Source organism: Anguilla rostrata, chromosome 18, assembly GCF_018555375.3.
Source record: "Anguilla rostrata isolate EN2019 chromosome 18, ASM1855537v3, whole genome shotgun sequence".
In the NCBI taxonomy this organism is placed as follows: Eukaryota; Metazoa; Chordata; class Actinopteri; order Anguilliformes; family Anguillidae; genus Anguilla; species Anguilla rostrata.
In genome coordinates, this window is record NC_057950.1 from 6862766 (window position 1) to 6882559 (window position 19794).

At 45.9% G+C, this 19794-nt stretch overlaps 2 protein-coding genes across 4 annotated transcripts in view; one reads left to right on the plus strand and one right to left on the minus strand.

Moving 5' to 3' along the window:
- Positions 1–393: 393 nt before the first annotated feature.
- LOC135244541 (uncharacterized) lies at positions 394–13664 on the minus strand. 2 transcript variants are annotated; one of them, XM_064316912.1, is made up of 5 exons: positions 13260–13664; positions 4811–5068; positions 3929–4392; positions 3407–3635; positions 394–2814 (listed from the first exon to the last, which is right to left on the minus strand). In XM_064316912.1, the coding sequence occupies exons 2-5, from the start codon at positions 4947–4949 to the stop codon at positions 2693–2695; spliced, it is 954 nt and encodes a 317-aa protein (XP_064172982.1). In that variant the 5' UTR covers positions 4950–5068; positions 13260–13664; the 3' UTR covers positions 394–2692. The 2 variants fall into 2 exon arrangements, with proteins under 2 accessions (XP_064172982.1, XP_064172981.1); XM_064316911.1 differs by having other exon boundaries at positions 4811–4952; positions 13260–13661.
- Positions 13665–13695: 31 nt separating this feature from the next.
- prkn (parkin RBR E3 ubiquitin protein ligase) overlaps positions 13696–19794 on the plus strand; it is an 80432-nt gene continuing 74333 nt past the window's right edge. For both annotated transcript variants that reach the window (XM_064316909.1, XM_064316910.1), the window contains exon 1: positions 13696–13851. In XM_064316909.1, coding sequence (XP_064172979.1) covers positions 13845–13851 — 7 coding nt within the window. In that variant the 5' untranslated portion in view covers positions 13696–13844. The remainder of the gene's footprint in view (positions 13852–19794) is intronic.

Below are 19794 nucleotides of genomic sequence, written 5' to 3' on the forward strand. Positions count from 1 at the left end.
TTTTTAAGGATTAATCTTCCAATTTCCACTGAAATTGGACTTGTTTGAAAATGAAATGAAGGAGTTATTCTGGCTGCATTCTAACACCTTTGGAGATGCTTTGGGTAGCAAACATCCGTCAAACGTATGTGCAATCAATCACAATGCTCTCGAGACTTCATCGTACGTTTCAAGAGCCTACTGACTGATGGGTGTATTTCTGCTTTTGCATTTTGTTTTGTTTTGTTTTAAAAGAACAAACTTTTTTTATTATCGGCAAGTTTTCCCGTGACTTTATTTGACCACACTGCAGGACTTCCATGTCCCCCTTGGAGGAAAGAGTCCTTCACGGTCTGCGGGAACCCTGGAAGAAGCTTTTTGCGACTCATTAAACAGACTGATGCCACACTGACGTTTTGTAATCACAGGGACTTCATTTGTCAGAACATGTCACATATCAAGGCGACTGACAGCAGCAGCGCTTCCCTGGAAACAGCGCCACACAAGGGAACATACGGATTTTCAAAAGACTAAGTCTTATTGGCACGTTGCGAAGGTGAAAAAACACAAGACACCGCAGCGTATGCGAGACGACCGTCCGGCTGTGCCGCTGGGCTGAGAGAACGGGATCAGCACCCGGGATCAGCGTTCGAGATCAGCTTCCGGGATCAGCGCTCGAGATCAGCTTCCCGGGATCAGTGCCTGAGATCAGCTTCCCGGGATCAGTGCCTGAGATCAGCTTCCCGGGATCAGTGCCTGAGATCGGTGCTTGGAATCCACGCTCGGGATCAGTGTCCGGGATCAGCGCCTGAGATCAGCGCCCGGGATCAGCGTATTTTTGTGCGCGGAGTAGTTGCCGTACCCGGCTCTCGTTTCCGTGGAGCTTCGCCTCAGTGTCCTCCCCCCTGCTGTCAGGAGACGGCCGGGGACCGGCTGTCTGTCATCCCGCTGCCACGGTCCCACCGGTCCCTCCAGAGCGTGCGACAGTGATGGCGGTAAGTCTATCTTTATGTCCGCGAAAGCATCAACACAATCGGCGAGCCGAGGGGCCACACGCTAAATCGCCGACACCCTTTCTGTCTGTCCAATCAAGTCCATCGTCAAAATCTTCAGCAAAGGCCCTACCCCACCCGCCACCCGTTCCCCTTTGACATTAAAACACCAGGGCCCCCCCCCCCTCCCTTACACAGTCCACTCGGGAGATCTCGCACCATTTAGGCGCATTAAGATAAATTAATTTCTCGCTCCTTGAGGTGTTCAGCGTCTGAGGATCCATTAAGCGGGGCGGGGGGTGCGACGGCACCTCCGGGGCGGGGATTGATGCGCTCTCTCTCCCCGCTCCGTGGGCGAGGGAGGATCAGGAATGGTAATGGAGCCGCCGACCGCCAGTCCCCGCGGGGAAACGCCGGGATCGCGGAAATCGATAGGAAAATATCGCCTGGCTGTCGTCCAAACCTCGGCGGTTTCAGAGCCCGCCCCCCCATCTCCCCCCCCTCGGAAGAGTGGGCGGCCGGTCGTCCTGCAGCTGGTGGCCTGAGCCTCCCTCCTCCTCCCCCCCCCCGTCGCTAAGTCCCGCAGCCGAGGTTGCGCGTCCAGATGTCTTCGGGAAACATCTGCGCGCTAACGTTAGCGGCTCAGCCCGCGAAGGCCCTCGGGCTGCTGGAGCAGGCTGCGCTCGCTCGTGTGGGCGGGGCTTTGCGGGGGCTAGCGGGGCTGGCTGCTTTTCCTGTTGTCCTTCCAAGTCTGCCTTCCTCCGCTCGCCCCCCCCCCACTGTTCTGCGCCCCCGGCTCCCCCATCAAAGACAATCATGCAGAAGTGATCTGGCCCCACCGGCGCCTTCAGGAGACAGCGCCGCTCCACTCCCAGACTACCAACAACCTCGCAGTGACATTCCGCACAGCGCCAGGGTTCTCTCCCTGTGACATCACAATGCCCCTTCTTCACAGCCCGGCCCTGGTCTGTCTGTCTGTCTGCGTCTCTCGGCAACTGCTCCAGACCCCCGGTGCTGCCATAGCAACCGCCCGCTGCCCGGCTGACCTCCCTGCTAACGCCATCAGACCGTTTTTATCTCTTCTCGGCCTCTGTGGCCCGGCCGCCGCTGTCGACATGCCCTCGTACGCGTTCCTCGTTCCCGCCCTGCCGCGCTCTTCCGCCGGCCAGCCGTCCGGCCCGTCGCTCGGCACGGAGGGCCCGGCTCACCGAGCCCTCGCCGACCCTAGTGGCGGAACGAGCTGCCGACCTCGTTCGGGACAGCCGAGCCACTCTCTACCTTCCCGTCGTCTTCCGAGGACTAATCTCTTGAGATTACATGTGGAGTAACCCAAACTGGATCTGCTGGTAGAACTGGGCTGGTTGACCCTGGGGCAAGCCAGTGGTGCCGTTTCTGTAGCTGTACCGTTAGCCGAGTGCTAGCTATGATCCTGGCTTAAACTACGCTCTTAATCGTTGTGCTGTTTTGGATAAGAAGGCCCTGCGCTGTCACCTTCTCGTGTAGCCTAGCCGCGTGCTATGGGTCGCGCTTGGACTTGGAGCATTTTCTGTTTGCTTTTGGCACTTTACCTTCTATTGCCCATTCGTTCACCCTGGATCAAGGCGTTTGTCCAAAAAAAATAATCCAAATAAAATAATAATAAATAATAAATAAAACAAATCAATAATGAATCCAGAGACCGTCAGGGTGAACAGTTTTCGCACCCTCCCGCGACCAGCTCTTCACAAGTATCTCCCTTCCCGGCCGGCCCTCCTGGATTTGAATCTGATCTCCGACAGCTTGGAGTTGATCCCGGTGCCTATCTGCCCCTTCCTGGCCAGCGGGAACTTCGCCAGGGTGGCACCTGGAACAACAGCCACAACAGCAGTTGGTGAAGGAAGGGGGGGGGGGGGAGGGCGACAGGCGGCAGCGCCCGAACGGCCATTTTGCGAAAACCGTGCCAGCGCTGTCAGAGCTCCTCAACAAACGATGATGAACACCAACGGATTACTGGAACGGGGAGCTGGCCCCACGGTGGCATTAACCTTCGCCAGCCTCGCTCGCCATTCACGGACTACGATGCTTCATTTTCAATTCGTGGGCAAGCGCTGACTGGCGGAGACCTGAACTTACCGCCGCTTGCTAACGCTGTCTGAGCGGCGCCAAATCGCATGCACACGAGCGGCTCCTTATGTTAATCTGCTTATAAAAACCATCCCGGACCGCGGGCGGCCACAGACTTAACGAGCTGGAGGTTAAGCACATTAATAGTGGTGATGTGTGAATGACAGACAGTGGAGCCAACACTGTAAAGGGGGTAAGCCTATGAATGCATGAGCACAAATGTGAGTGGGTGAGTGAACACACGGGGGGGGGGGTGAATGAGTGAGCCGGGGGAGGGGGGGTTAGACTGAGGGTGCGTATTTTGGGAAAGAGGGCAGGAAAAGTGAGTGTACTGTAAATAGCGTCCAGCTTGTGGGGGTCCAGGCCCGCGCGGTGATTGGGGAAGGTGGGCCTCCGGCTCCGCCCTCCTCTGAGGTTGCTGTGCAACAGGGTGTCCATGTCGAACACGCCCAGCAACAGTGTCCGCGCCATCGCCGTGGGAGACGGCGCTTGGATGGCCGCGTGCCACGCCCTGGCCTCGCAGAACACGCTGGAGCCCGGGTACACCTCCACCTGCCGCACCTGCAGACGCACGCGCCCGGGTGAGTGTGTGTGTGTGTGTGTGTGTGTGTGTGTACAAGTAAACACACTGGCAGAGATTCACTATGTCTTCATAAGTGTACAACAAAGACATAATAGACCTTCCACTTGTGAGAGTAAAGGTGACTATCTGCTGGTACAAAGCTGCAGACCCAGGCAGGTCTGCTCACACAGTTTAACGGCAAGGCAAGGGCTGGCCCAGCCAATAGAGTAGCAGCACAGACAGCGGCCCGGCGGACTCCGTGTCAGTCCCCGGAGGGCGTGGCCGGACTCACGTGGTTGCCGTCGCTCCCGGTCACGTGCCGGTGCTCCAGCTCCGCGCAGTCGCGGGCCGGGGGGAGGTCCGGCGAGCTGCACGCCGAGTCGGAACACGTGTGGCAGTCCTCGTCCGTGATGACGACGGGGCAGACCACGCCCCCGTCGTCGTCGTTGTCGTCGGCGACCACGTACTCCCCGCCGACTCCGCCGTCGTCGTCGGTGAGCCGCCCCGCGCCGGGCGCCATCGTCTGCACGAACGCGCCCCCGTCGGCCCGCCGGGGGACGCCGCCGGGGACGGCCTGCATGAACTCGGCCCGCTCCGGCTTCCGGGCGCAGGCCGGCGCCGCCAGGACGAACTCGGACCCGTCCGGCGCCGGCTGGGCGAAGCCCGGCCCGTCCGCCACCCCAAAGTCCGACTCGCTCGCCCTGCCGGTGCACACGGACAGGGTCTGCTTCATGGAGCAGAGAAGAGAGGGAATCTCTGGCAGAACAGAAAAAAAGGGGGAGAGGGCGGGGAGTAAAAGAGGAGGGGGTAAAATGTAACAGTCATTACATTACATTACAGGCATTTAGCAGACACTCTTATCCAGAGAGACTTACAATTGTATCCAATTATACAGCTGGATATACACTGAAGCAATGCAGGTTAAGTACCTTGCTCAAGGGTACAACGCCAGTGTCCTACCGGGGAATCGAACCTCCGACCTTTAGGTTACAAGACCAACTCCTTAGCCGTTATACTACACTGCCGCCCGTAACCTATACCGCTCGACTTATCGGTGAATATATAACTGTGGACGGTGACATTGCTAATGACACTTATGTGCAAAGAGGACACTTTAACGCTGACGTCCTTTCAGAAGGGCCGACGGATTTCGGGCGACTGCAGGAAGACTGACCGTTCATCAGCATGTCCTTCAGCCTCCGGTTCTCCTCCGCCATTTCGGCCTTGTCCCGCTCCAGCTCCTGCACCCGCGCCCTCAGGTACTGCAGCTCCTCCGCGGGGGTGAAGGTGACGAAGTCCGGCTCCACCTTCATTCCCTGTGCGGGACAGAGGGACACCAAAGCCACTTCCTTCACAACTGCCACACAGAAGGGACTAACGGCCCCCTTCCAACGGGTCCAAGGGCTCTCGTCCGCGTTTGGAGGGTCACGACCTTCGGTAAGTACAAAGACAGTTTGGTCAAAAACCTGGCATCGGGGGTGACGATAATAATTAGACAATAATAATAATATTTTCCCAGAAAAAACACCTTGCTGGGACATAAAACAACTGCTTGTTAAAATTAGCAAAGTTTGTATAAGTATGAAAGCATATAGTTTGAGCATAAAATAGATCTCATTGTTTAATTTTACACATTGTGTCTTTTCTTGCTCATCCTTATCAAAAGTGCCAATAATCCCACAGGGCACTGGATCATCCTCTTCACCAACTTTATCATTACCGTAAGGACAAAAATCAATCCAAGACAGACATACTCTAATGCTCAATACAATATTTATTGTGCACTGATATTTGATAGTGTGCACTAAGATTTTCCAACCCAGTGCTGTCACATATTTGCATCAACTGCATCTGCCCAGTACAGTGTTTTGGGAAGTCGGCAATATAAAACTTTCAGCAACAGGACATGCATATAAAATCTGTGTTAAAACCACCCTTCATTTAACACATTTAACAATTATGCATGCGGATATTAATAAACGTATTCCAAGCAAGACTAGGTCAGGGCGTGCTAGGTCCTTATGTATTTCAAATATTACAGCACTACAGTAAGTTAAATCAAAATTTCATGTCAATGGAATTTACCATGGCAACCTAGCACACCCTATGATGGTCTGGCATAAATGTTTATGCAGTTCTTATGTAGACTGTATGCAGCCTTCACATATTTTTTTTTAGTCGGTCCTTTTCGAAGAAAGTATTAACACTTGTGTCCTAAGAAAATGTTAATTCCCCCGAAGGCAGTTCCTACCAACACAGACACTTAAAGTGAACGTTGTAAACAGAGCGGTAATCAATTCCAGAAAGATATGGAGTACAGCAAATTTAATTAAGCTTCAAATGAAAACATTTGTGTAATCTATACTTCCCGCTCCCAAAGGTATTTCATTACTAGTTCATTAAATTGGATCCGCTGCCATTGCAGGCAGATATTAAGCCACCTGGCAAAGCACACTAGTGAATATTTATCATTTAAACCGTGCCCTTAAAGGGTGTTTATCAACAAAAAAAAAACAAAAAAACTTTTTTTTCCCCCCTGGGCAATATAGCATTTTGGCCCACTTGCCAGGAAAAAACAGAACCAAAAAAAAAAAAACATGACAGTTGATTGTGAAATGATTACAGCGCACGAATATTCCAGGTCTTCCTCACGTGAGCTTAGACCCAAACGCCGGTGGCCCTGAGCGTACGGCCGGGCAAGCAGACACTGGTTTCCTGCGACTATTTGACATCAAAGCGCGTTCCGATGAGCTGGAGGATGCTTCGTACGGGCACACGACGCATTTCTGAGCCTCGGATATCTTTTCACAAATCTAATCTCTACGGGCGGCAGTGCAGTGTAATGGCTAACGAGTTGGTCTTGTAACCGAAAGGTCGTAGGTTCGATTCCCCGGTTGGACACTGCCGTTGTACCCTTGAGCAAAGGTACTTAACCTGCATTTCTCCAGTACATATCCAGCTGTATAATGTAAGTCGCTCTGGATAAGAGCGTCTGCTAAATGCCTGTAATGTAAATGTAATCTCTGAAATAGCCTCGTCGTATGAATAGAGCTGCGTTGGGGAAGCACTGTGTGGTTAGGGTCAGTGTGCCGTGTTAACTGCCTGCTGCAAAGTGCTGTAGGATTGAATCGTTGGGTAGGCCAGGAAAACGTCCATATTCTCCACTGCGGGAAAACTGCTTATCAATTGCTGCAATAAATTCCACAACTTTGCATGTTTTTTTTTTAACGTCATTTTATGTTTTATTTACTTGCCTTTTTTTTTTTTTTGGTAGTGCAATTCAGCAATATAATTTACAAGAGCACTGCAAGGGTTGACAGGCTGTATTGCTCTCTACTTTTCCAAATAGTTTTTTTTTTCCAGTCATCCTTCAGAATGTGATTGTAAATGGGATGAAATACCTTTAGGACCAGGTGTGAAGCTAAAGTACCTGCAGCTATTTTCCCTGCGAGGTTCCCCGAGCAGACATTGGACGGATATATTTTGTTGTTGCTCTCTACCACTTCTAAAATGCTCCAGGCAGATGTACATGCAGAACATTACAAAAGACTATTCTCTCTCTCTCCCTCTCTATATATATATATATATAGTGTGTGGACATCCCTTCTAATTAGTGGGTTTGGCTACTTCATTGCTAACAGGTGCATAAAATCAACCATACAGCCATGCAAACTCCATAGACAAACATGGGCAGTAGAATGAGTTGTACTGAAGAGCTGAGGGACTTTCAATGTGGCACTGTCATAGGAAGTCAGTTCGTCAAATTTCTGCCCTGCGTAAAAATAGTCTCACTGCCGAGTTCCAGACTGCCTCTGGAAGCAAAGTCAGCACAAGAGCTGTTTGTCAGGAGCTTCATGAAATGGGTTTCCATGGCCGAGCAGCCACACACATCAGCTGTATGGTGTAAAGCACACCGCCTTTGGACTCCGGAGCAGTGGAAATCCATTCTCTGGAGTGATGAATCCCTTCACTATCTGGCAGTCTGACGGACAAATCTGGATTTGGCAGAATGCATAGTGCCAGCTGTGAAGTTTGGTGGAGGAGGAATAATGGTCTGGGGCTGTTTTTCATGGTTTGGGCTAGGCCCCTTACTTCCAATGAAGGAAAATCTTAATGCTACAGCATGCAGTCATATTCTGTACAACTCTGTGCTTCCCTAACAGTTTGGGGAAGGCCCTTTCTTGTTTCAGCATGACAATGCCCCTGGGCACACAGCGAGGTCCATATAAAATGAAGAAAAAAGATGTCTTTGTCCCAATACACAGTATTGTACTGTACCTATTACTACAGTACATGATGCTATATGTGAAGTTCTATATTATGTTATGTTCTTTCTTTTCTTTGTTCAATCAGGTAAATGAAAATGGATAGAATTATTGCACACACAGTGGTCTGGCTTTCAGTAAAACTCTTATCATATGTATTCACATCCATGCAGTGAGTATATATATTTTTTTTGGCACCTTCTTCTGACTTTGACACTGATAATGGGCCCTTTGTAGTCTTTTATGCTGTCCAATGCACTCAAGAGGGTTTTATGACCATTCTTTCCAGCGAACCACATCCAGATCAGATTCAGCTTCTGATTTTCTGTCATTCGCTGGGAAATTGCTTCCCTGAGCTGAAACCACAAATATGTGTCTTCACACTGGGATTTGAGGATTTAGAAAGCCGGTTCGGAATTCTGATTTAAAAAAAATATATTTTCCACATTAACCACTGCTTTGGATGACTGGCACAACGGATCGGACTGTTATCATATTATAGAGCAGTGGTCTCGAACCCTGGTCCTGGAGAACTACAGGGTCTGCTGGTTTCCATAGTGACTCTGCACTTCATGAATCGATTAGAGAAGTTGATTACCACAGTTAACTCAACTCACCTGGTCACTCTTGGGTCTCAACCAGGTGCTGATTTTAAGGTGAGAACAAAAACCAGCAGACCCTGTAGCTCTCCAGGACCAGGGTTTGGAGACCACTGTTATAGAGGGAGGGAACCTAAATATCTGGGACCATGAACCAGCCTGAGCCTCCCTCAGTTCTCATTCACTATCTCAGTGAGGATAAAAGGCCCTGTGACCAGATTTGAAACAAAACACACAAAAAAACTGCCACAAACTGCCACGCGTCCGTATTTCACTCAGGAGGTATTTTCTCTGGAGCTTCTTCTGCCCCCACGTGTCGGTGATGGTCCATATAGTGCCATGTTTATAAGACCGTAAAAACCCTGCCTAGGGTCCTGCAGAGGCAGTTTGGCAAACTCACGCTGCGTATTTTAGTGCTGTGGCATCACAAGAGGATTTTTTTTTTTGTCTAGTAAAAGGTGCCTGAGGACAAGTTTCAAAATGTTTAGGCCTAATAACCAAAGGATTTTATCGCGACTTTAAAAGTTACGAATACATTTTTTGATCAAAAAGCTCACCCACACACTATACCCAGATTAGCACTGCGCTCTGGAAAATTAAATGACGATATCGTTGAATTTCCGTTTGAGAGCCAGGCAAAAAAAAAAGGTTCTGTAAAATGCAAACACAAAATTCAAGCACTGTGTGAAAAATCCCAGTACTCTCACAATCTTTGACAAAGTCACATACTTTTCAGGTTCTGAAGGACCTGTGAGGACTGGCACTGAGAACTCACTTGTCTAGCTCAGCTATGAACACCAGTCACACTGATGACTTTGTAATTTTTTGAGATACCGAACCATGATGACAGCAGACACAGACATCTCCAATCTCAATATTTTAGGTCTGAATTTACCCCCCCCCCCCACAACCCCCAAAGTCCAAATAACTTCTCTCTCAGCATACATTGGAAATATTTATTACTAAATCCTCTTTCTGCAAAAGCAGCAACTGTAATTGCTTTCAACTTTCTGATGAATTTCCTGATGAAGGTTTCTGACCGAAACGTCAGTAATAAAGTTTCTGCGTTGCGAGTAAGCAGTGCTGCAGCAAATCTTTTTTTTTTTTCACGACTTTCTGATAAATACCACAGAGCAAACACAGTTTGCAAGTTCAGCTTCTCGCACTTATGGTTGTGGTCTTATGGTCAACATATTGTCTTGTGGTCAGAGACTGAGAAGCAAGACAGGAAATCTTGCCTGCATCAATGCCAAAACATTTCTGAAACTGTTGAAGTCTGGTTTGCTCTTCCCTATGTTAAACAGAAAAAAAATAAATTTAAAAAGATGCTTCTGTTCCATCCAATTATTTATATTCAAGCATGGCAATTTACACGAAATACGTTTTCTATGTTCACCATGCAACTAAAAGTTAATTAAAAAATTGTACTGGTTTGATGAATTAACAGCAATGTAATACTATTAAATATGCATTTATGAGGAAACACCATGTCTACAATGAATGAAAATAGAAGCTAATTTTCCACTGAGGAAATGCATTATTCCTCTAAGGCTGGAAGGAAAATGTCACTTTACAGCTCTGATGAATATGTGGTTAAATTAAGTTTCATTGTTCTTTAAGTTAGCAGTTTGTTTATTTTTTAAAAAAAACAATCACCCATTCCTGGAAATAAATGCCAGAATTTACAGTTAGTCCCTAAAGGCAAGGAGAGGGAGGAAAAAAAGGGCAAATATTATAATCTGTCATCTTATTCATTAATATGCAAATTGAATCGTGCGTAGTCAATCATTTTACCGTGCAGGTTGGGTTGTAATATGCCACATCATATTTGAAGAGATGCGGAAAACATTACATTGATGCATTTTCAATTTGAATATTAATGAGGTTTGCATCATTTACCGGTCCCAGGATCTTAACTCGTCTGTGTGTTTAATACAGTGTACACAACGAACATTCTCACACGGCCCCACTTTCAGACAGGGCAACCCAAAGTTCCAGGGTGAATGATTTTCAAGTGCTTGAAATGTCCAGCCTTACTTGACAGTCCTTTGCAGATTTGTGAAAACTAACTTTAAATACACTACATCGAATACCATTACTGTAATTCACTGTTTTTGACCTTATTGAGCTTAGAGTGGAAATGTTTGTAAAATACCAAATCCACACCTAATATGCTTGCCACATTTTGTTTAATAATATCCAAAAACTTGGATAGCCTTAGCTAAATAGCAAACCCTTCATAGCCACACTCAATACAGGGGCAATTACACTTACTGCCTGATTAGCATAAAACTTTACACTCATACATCACATTCTGTAAACATCAATTCATTAAACCAATATTAATATTTAGGCTATATTATATCATAATCTCTAGAAAGTCAATTTTATCATAGATGAAAGACACCTACCATTTCAGCATTCTAAATTCAACATGAAATCATTGTTGAGGTATGTTCAAAAACAGTATAAAATGTAAGACATTAACTTTCGTTTTCCATACATGCTACAAACACAATCGTGGTGTTACACACCTCAACGTACATTCTGAAACTGGCGTAGTATTGTAAAATATAAATATTAAAGCTAAAATGTATTATGCCATCAAATTAGCCGCGTAATCGGTGTGTGCTGGACTACCAAATATTGAATGATGGATGCAAGAAAGAAAACATTCAGTTGACATTATTTTAGGATCCTAGGGAAAATGTCACATTTGTGAAAAACTTTCCCCCCTCTTCTTTCTGTTTTATCTTAACAGTTTTGAATCTCCAGTTGTGCCCAGGAGCACCGGTGAAAAATCACATATGCTACACCCACACGGTGCACGTGCAATGTCCCAATTCTCCCGACTGTGCCCTCGAGAGCAGGTCCTTTCATTTTTAATTTAGCCCTGGATAATGAAAAATTTGACTTCAAATACAGGGAGCAACGGGTGATGCTATTACCGTGAAGTTACTAGAGACAAAACTACAAATTGCTATTCATAGTGGATCAATCAAGATAGTTGTTATGCATGATTGCAGCATCTAACCTGAATCAGAATTTTTCTTTTTGTTTTTCTTTTCTGGTCAGTGTCTCTTTCTCACTTTATGTTTACCTCTGCCAGATCACAGGGCAATGGGGACATAATACTATATATATATATATATATATATATATATATATATATATATGTATTATTTTGTACCCCAGGCAGTGCACCTGAAGATCCACAGGTAAAGTTTTCTTTGAAATGGTAAAGGAGTGTGTTTGTTGACGCACCCATGCCCACTGGGGGGATTTCCAAAGCTCTGGACCTAAATTGACTTTTCTCGACGTGGCCTGTAGAAGGCCCAACCGACTGTTTTGCATCACAGATGTTCACAGAATATAGATTTGTATCTGCAGTTCTTTTTTTTTTTAATCTAAAATGACTGCACTCAGACTTAAACTGATTGCATTAATTACAGAAAAGTAAAGAATCTAAGGATAAAGAAGGCTCCAGACACCAAAAGATGCTTCAAGTATGTTCAAAGCCTGAAATTAACTGAATACTTTAAGCATATTTGAGGCATGTTTTAGTTTGTGGAGCCTTTTGTATTCTTCAATTCTTATCTGTAGTCTTAGGAAGCTTTCTAAGAAAGGTTTTGTCCAGCTGCTAAAAACCTGAGAGGAACTTAAGCACAGAACTTTCGAGTCCACTGTCAAACTCTGGTCACTTTTTGGAGTGCATTTTAAAGGGTCAAAAACATCTCATTAACCTTATACTGTAGATATTACACTTCTTGATTGTATTATAGTGTCTTTTCAAACATGTGGTATTAACTAGATAACAGGCATAAATTTAAGGACTGGGTCACAATAAGGATGTATGTTCAACATGCATGCCATGACATAATATGTGCATATAAAACAGAAAGCACAATGGCACTTTCAAATAATAAACTGTAAATTTCTAAATCCAAACTGAAGAAAATCCTATCAGCAAGCATAGAACCCTAAGGTATCAAAAAGAACATATCCTGACTATTTGGAATGAATGCATTCACAACATTGTTGCTTGTTTTTTTTTCTTCCATATTTGTTTTATTGCACTTATGAGTTAAGGTCCAAGGGAAACGTTTTTAAATGGCAGGCCGGTTTCTAGATGCTTGAATAAAGCTCAAAATCTCCATAACTGAAAACAGCATCAATTGCTCCAGTGTTCTATTCTAATACAAACCATACATCTGAATCGCCAATATGCCCTGTAAATGTTCTCTTTTTTTAACAAAGAAAAAGCACACGTGAAGAATGAAATGCGCCGTCTGGATCGGAAAACAACTAATTTAGTTAATTTGAACACTGATCTGGCTCAGCACACGCCTACTGCACGAGCACCTGCGTAATTTCCATTCAAGACCCCTGAAGAAAGGCAAGCTGCAAACGTTAGTAAGCAAACTAAGAGGCAGGATCTGATCATATGGCTAGGGGTACATCAAAAAAGTTATTTGCACCTTGTTCATCGATCGCTTTAGATGGCAAGAGGTAAAATACGAATGTGTACATACTAGCTGCAGACCTGTGCAACACTAAAGCTAGTTCGCTAGCTGGTTGGCTAGTTGTCAGGAATTTTCATGAGCAGTTAGTCGGCTTACTAGCAAAATCGAACTCATTCTTAACCGTATAGCCTGTTATGGACGAATACGACACCAGCTAGATAACTAGCTAGCTTGCTAAAAGCTAATAATGAAATGCAAACCTCATAATAATCTGTCGGGAAATATAAATCGCTTACTCTATTTGCAGTTGCACTCCTCTTTTGTCCTATGCACTCATTGTCCCTTCGATCTGCTTCGGGTTTTGGTGGTTGTGTCTCTGGAATTTCCAGCATATTGTCAAAGTATATTTCAAACTGGCCGAATTCAGGCCGCAATATGTATTTCTTTAATGGCGCGCTAAATTATTATGACTCCGGCCTTTCTGTCAACAATGATCCTTCAATCAAAACATTGAAAGCATGCTGCACTGAGTTGCTAAACAATACAATATCCGTCGTTCCGCTAACCGGCTTCCGGTATGACGTAGTTATAAATTAATGTTAAATGTATGTTTTTAATCATAAATATGTTTTTCTCTTTCTCTGTTACTGTTATAAATATTATTATACAAATTTATAACAAATTCGTTGAGCATTGATAGACGTATGACGCGCTGAAATTGGAAGAAAGGAAGAACGTCATTTCCCAGAACCACTCGCGCACACGTGCCCAGTCAAACTCAAGCGGGCTACAATCGTAAAGCACTGGGTAAATGCTGGATAAACAAATGCAATGTCACGAAGTTATTTTATAGCTAGAGACAGACGACTGAAGTCTTCAGCATGATAGGTACGTGACCGTGCGTTGCATCGAGCTACAATATCCGTGCTATTATCTTTGGACTAGCAATTGCAGTTTCCTCTGAGTTGCCGGTAAGAAGAACTGTCATTTTGACATTGAGTGTTGCTAGCCAAATTATGCTAACTAGAACTCCAAATGCTTTATTGGGCACTAGCACAAACATTTATTGCAGCAAATACCATAGTAGCAATAATAGTAGTAGAAGTGTGAGTAGTACTGGTAAAAATATAAACCAGAATTGCAACACTGAAGTGTCACTTCAAGTAGCAACACAACAAACCAAAACACTGCATTATGCTCACAAGCGGAGAACACAACCCACATATCTAGTTGGCTGACAGGTCAAGACTATGGTTATCTACCATTAGAACCTAAGTTAGTCTCTGCACCGCACCATTTGCTTTGTGATTATTTTTATACAGTCTATGCATTAAAGCCACAGTCCTCTTTGGTCACATGGTATCTGTCAGGCCCACGTACACGCATGCAGGTAAGAATACCCTCGTGTATCAAACAACATCTATTAAGAGAGAGTGGGGAACTTTTTTTTATAGTACAGAGCCGTCAAGGTCTCATCCCATTACCACCTTTGTTAAATTGTATTTTCTTTTATTGCAGCGCAGATTGCATCTTTTTCTAAACTGGTAACCACTTCAGAACGTACAGTTTTTTTTGTCATTTTGTCAATTGTCATTGTTTGGAGACAAAAAATCGTATACTTTCCTAGCACTTAATCAAAACATTTCCCCCCTGCGTCTTCGGTACTGCTGAATAGTTCACTTCTGAAGAGGGTTTATTTTACCTGTGCTCAGCTGCCCAGTGGCACGTGCTGCCTGCTTATCACAGTCCATTATTATAATAAAAGTACGTCCAATGCTCGCGAATAAATTTTTTGTTAGTGACATCACCGCCTCGACGCCGGGATGCGGGGAAGAGTCGGATGGCGAATATTGCACAAGATTGCGTTCTATACTTGAGTACAGCCGCAAATCCCGTTATCACAGAGTTCCAGACAGTGACTGCAACTGTGACTTGCATGTTGGCTTGGCATAGATAGCAACTTAATATAGATATTAACTTATAAACATTTGGTAAGTCCTTAGAACAACGCTGTTACTGAAAAGGTTTGTGGTGTTTATCTATGGGTAGGCTGTCTTGGATACCTTTATGATAAAATAATATTGGGCTACGGGTAACTAAAAGTATATGGTCAGGTGCGTAGAATCATAATCACATAACAGTCAGTTTGCTGGTGAAGCTGAAGTAACTATTCATTTCCATGCTTTTAATAACACAGCAACTGTATAAAAAACAACAACTGCAAAATATGCAGTATGTGACCGAGTGTGCTGTGGATTTTTGTGGATACCAGCTGCGTGTTGTGCCAGGAGGATGTGTTGTGGCAGCCAGAGCTGGGTGATTAAAGCATCACGCTGACTCCAGCTCAGCTTGCCCGGCTACAGTAAGCGTTACTCTCGGAAGGAGAGACGGGCGGGCATGCTAAGTGCATTTACGGAGGGAATAGAGTGTCGGTTAATGGGCCGGTGCGGCTGGGGGAACGTCATAATAAGCCTGATGAAGTGAGATGGACTGTCTTCCAAGGGAACCGTTAAAGGAGGAAGCGCTGCTCTTTCTTTAACGTTGGGGGTCATCAGTACATTATTATTTCGCACAACTTGTTTCGTTTTTTGCATAGCCATCCATCACTCAAATTTCTCAGCGTGATCCCTTATGATTATTTTATGCAAATCATATGCCCTTGGTCTAAATCTGTTTTGTCCTCGGTACTACGTGATATTAATTGTTATCAGTAATACTATCATCACTTATATTGCTGTTCTACTACTACGTTAATAATAATAATTATAATAATGCTAATAATAGTAATAATATGAATAATGCTAACAATAATAATAATAATTTTACCATGGAAAATCTGCTAGAACTTTGTTACTGACGGTCATTAGTTAAGGTAATTCCAAGCTAACATTTACGTGCTGCTTGATAAACTCATTTATGGAAGCAAAAAAGCCATTGAATTTAACATTTACCCATTTCAAACGACGACTGAAGACCCACCTCTTCAGGCTGCACCTCTCCCCATCCCTCCCTTCCCCCCCTGTAAATGACTAAACTTAGGGGTGTAACTAGGCAGCTGTTTAATAGGTGACTTAGTTGATGCGCCAGTCTTAACGACTACTTGTATTTTTATTTATTTTTATTTTTCCATAGATTGCGTTGTTGCCGTTCTCGTTGTTAGTGTTAATCAGTTTAACCACCAGGGTCCAAGTTGAACTATGCGGTTGTTCCCTGTACTTGGACCGGTACTTCTCTCTAGGGGTTTCGTCATACTTGTTCCTGGTTATGGTTATACACTTTGTTGTACGTCGCTCTGGATAAGAGCGTCTGCCAAATGCCTGTAATGTAATGTAATTTACAAGTTTTACAGTATATTTACCTATCATGTACTGTGTTGTCTTTTTGTGTTCATTTGATGTCCTTGTACTGTATTGTATCTGTATTGTATCTCTACATCAGCTATGCACCAGCGAAAGACAAATTTCCATTATTGCCTACATTAATGGACAATAAAGTTTTTGAATCTTGAATCTGGCAGGTGGCTTAGGAAGGCGAGTGAAGACAAACAGGATGCCAAATATTTTACTGTGTTTGATGAACGCTGAAATATGTTATTCTGTATCTCTGGCTCCCACTCATTCTGACCAGCTACAGCTTGATGCTGGAGTTTAGGTAGCAGTGTGAGTGGTTAGGGAACCAGGTAGGGTGCATCAGGTGGACCCTTGGGCGAGCTCTCTACTTAGCGTGAGGTTGTTCATGCAGTGTGATTTGTAAGTCACCTTGGTTACTTGTGTCTGCTAAGCAAGTGTCTCCCGTAGGGCGCATCTTGTGGATTTGGCTTGAATATCAGTGTGGGGTTTTCCAGCGGGGCCAGGCCAGGCTGAGGTGGGCTATTAAGAGAGAGAGAGAGAGAGAGAGAGGAGGTGAGTGAGAGAGAGTATGTGTGAGAGAGAGAGAGAGCGAGAGTGTGTGTGTGTGTGAGAGAGAGAGAGAGAGACAGAGAGCGAGTGTGTGTGCTTGTGTGTTTGTGTGTGTGTGTGTGTGAGTGTGAGAGAGAGAGAGAGAGAGAGAGAGAGAGAGAGAGACGCCAGTGTGCTCCTGGGGACAGTATTATTTACTTGCAGTGTTTGGAGCCCAAGGAGAGAATAAATTGCTATTGATTTTTGGTACATTGCAGTTAAGTGTCTTTCCTGCCTTTGGAGTGACTGTGAGCTAAGAATAATTTTCTTTAATATTTATCCGCATTCATCTTTGCTTTCATTTTTTGAATTCCATGTCCATTGGAGTTTTTCCTTCTGATCCCTGCGTGACATGTTTCTGCAGAAGTCAATATTTTCTCCTTGAGCCAGAGCCAGAGTGTGAAAAATAGGGCCAGAAATAGCAGTAGGAGCATGAGGCCAGAGGGTGGAGGGTTGAGTAAAGGGCCAGGGGGTGGAGAAGGGTTCAGTGCAGGGCCAGAGGGTGGAGGTGGGTTGAGTATAGGGTTGGGGTGGAGGAGAGTTGAGTATAGGGTCAGAGGGTGGAGGGGGTTGAGTAAAGGGCCAGAGGGTGGAGGTGGGTTGAGTAAAGGGTCAGTGGTGTGGAGGAGAGTTGAGTATAGGGTCAGAGGGTGGAGGGGGTTGAGTATAGGGTCAGGGGTGGAGGAGCGTTGAGTAAAGGGCCAGAGGGTAGAGGTGGGTTGAGTAAAGGGTCAGTGGGTGGAGGAGAGTTGAGTATAGGGTCAGAGGGTGGAGGGGATTGAGTATAGGGTCAGGGGTGGAGGGGTTGAGTATGGGCCAGGGGTGGAGGAGGGTTGAGTATAGGGCCAGAGGGTGGAGGGGTTGAGTATAGGGTCAGGGGTGGAGAGGGGTTGAGTATGGGGCCAGGGGTGGAGGAGGGTTGAGTATAGGGTCAGGGGTGGAGGAGGGTTGAGTAAGGGTCAGTGGTGAGGAGGGTTGAGTATAGGGTCAGGGGTGGAGGAGGTTTGAGTAAAGGGCCAGAGGTGGAGGGGTTGAGTATAGGGTCAGAGGGTGGAGGGGATTGAGTATAGGGTCAGGGGGTGGAGGAGGGTTGAGTATGGGTCAGGGGTGGAGGAGGGTTGAGATAGGGTCAGGGGTGAGGAGGGTTGAGTAAAGGGTCAGTGGGTGGAGGTGGGTTGAGTATAGGGTCAGCCGGTGGAGGAGGGCTGAGTATAGGGTCAGGGGTGGAGAGGGGTTGAGTATGGGGCAGGGGTGGAGGAGGTTGAGTATAGGGCTAGAGGGTGGAGGAGGGTTGAGTAAAGGGTCAGTGGGTGGAGGAGGGTTGAGTATAGGGTCAGGGGTGGAGGAGGGTTGAGTATAGGGTCAGAGGGTGGAGAGGGGTTGAGTATGGGGCCAGGGGTGGAGGAGGGTTGAGTATAGGGTCAGGGGGTAGAGGAGGGTTGAGTAAAGGGTCAGTGGGTGGAGGAGGGTTGAGTAAAGGGTCAGTGGGTGGAGGAGGGTTGAGTATAGGGTCAGGGGGTGGAGGGGGTTGAGTATAGACCCAGGGGGTAGGGAGAGGGTTCAGTTTATGCATGCATATTGCATGGGTCACCTTTTAATTGGCAACTCCTTCATGCATCAAATAATTTAAAACAGCTGGCGAGGTTACTTCCTGCTCATAAAAGCAGGAAGTTCAGTTATACAGGCTGAGGAATGGAGTGCAGCGAGTGGAACTGCAGTGAGCGAAATCTCAAAGGGACTGGGATCTCCCATGGTGCATTGCGTTCTCCGTGCCCTGCGTGGATATTCTCACTGCATTGACTCGTGCCTGTCTGTCTGTTGCTGCTGGGAAATCTTCCGCAGGAGCGTGCGTTAGAGGGGGGGTTGGGGGGGGGGAGGGGGTGGCATCACTGCGATCCCGCGTAATGATGATGATAGGTCTACTAATTGTTTCTCAGCACATTCTCTGTGTGTCGCTGAAGGAGGCTCCTCTGTAATTGAATCTGCTGCTGCACTGATGCGGCAGCTTAGAGGTTAGAGCACTCCTTCCACTCTCCATTAGAACCATAAAATTAAAATTCTCGGCAGTATGTGACCATTTAGTCAGATACTGTTGGCTCTTTATTAAATATGATACTGTAATTAAAGCAGCGGCGCTGGATTCTCGGTACCCCGAATAAGCTATAAAGTAGGGGTGGGGAGGTGGGGGTGGACGGGGGGGGGGGGGGTTGTTTTATGGTAGCAGTGATGGAGAACTTAAGTGCATTGCATTGGCCCATATTCAGGATTCAATTTAAAGATTGAATATCTCGGAATTCAATTTATAAATGAATTGGAGTGCTCGAAGATCAATGCGCAATGTCGTTCCTTACTCATTCCTTTCAGTGTTTCTTAGCAACAAAATAAAATAAAAAGCATTTTAGAATTAGAGCCATTCTGACAGGAGAATCTGGATGCGTGAGATATTTAGGCCTGCATCTTTTTTCCGAACTGCAAAATGAGGTATGAGCTTGTCTTCTTGTGTCTATCTGTTGCAGCGCTCTCGAAATCTTACCTAGCCAAGCGTGTGCCTACTTCAGCTGTGCAGTTCTGTTTTGCCCCATTGCCTTATGTCAGTGAAGGATTTGGCGTCCCCCGTCCCCCGTCCCCCAACAGCATGCAGTGACACCACGGGGGTCTGATCACTTGACTCAATCTGTGAACAGCAGTCACTCTGTCTGCAAAAAGCGCTTTCATAATTCTTTCCTTCGATTTCGCCACGAGCTCGTATCGCGGCAAAAGAACAAAGACATTTTTAAATGGTGAAATTTTTCCTTTCGCTTTCCATTACAAAGCACCAGTGACTGAATAATGACTCAGAGTGAAGAGCAGGAAAAAAAAAAAAAAAAATGACAATTTGAACTTTTTTGATGGG

What these genes read in the sequence shown, in the direction of transcription:
- LOC135244541 (XM_064316911.1), bottom strand. Translation starts at nt 13,355, where the DNA reads ATGCTGGAAATTCCAGAGACACAACCACCAAAACCCGAAGCAGATCGA. An exon ending in GGAGTGCAACTGCAAATAGA is followed by an intron (nt 4,953 to 13,259) that starts GTAAGCGATTTA and finishes TGTCCCGCACAG; the next exon opens with GGAATGAAGGTGGAGCCGGA. An exon ending in GAAGGACATGCTGATGAACG is followed by an intron (nt 4,393 to 4,810) that starts GTCAGTCTTCCT and finishes CTGTTCTGCCAG; the next exon opens with AGATTCCCTCTCTTCTCTGC.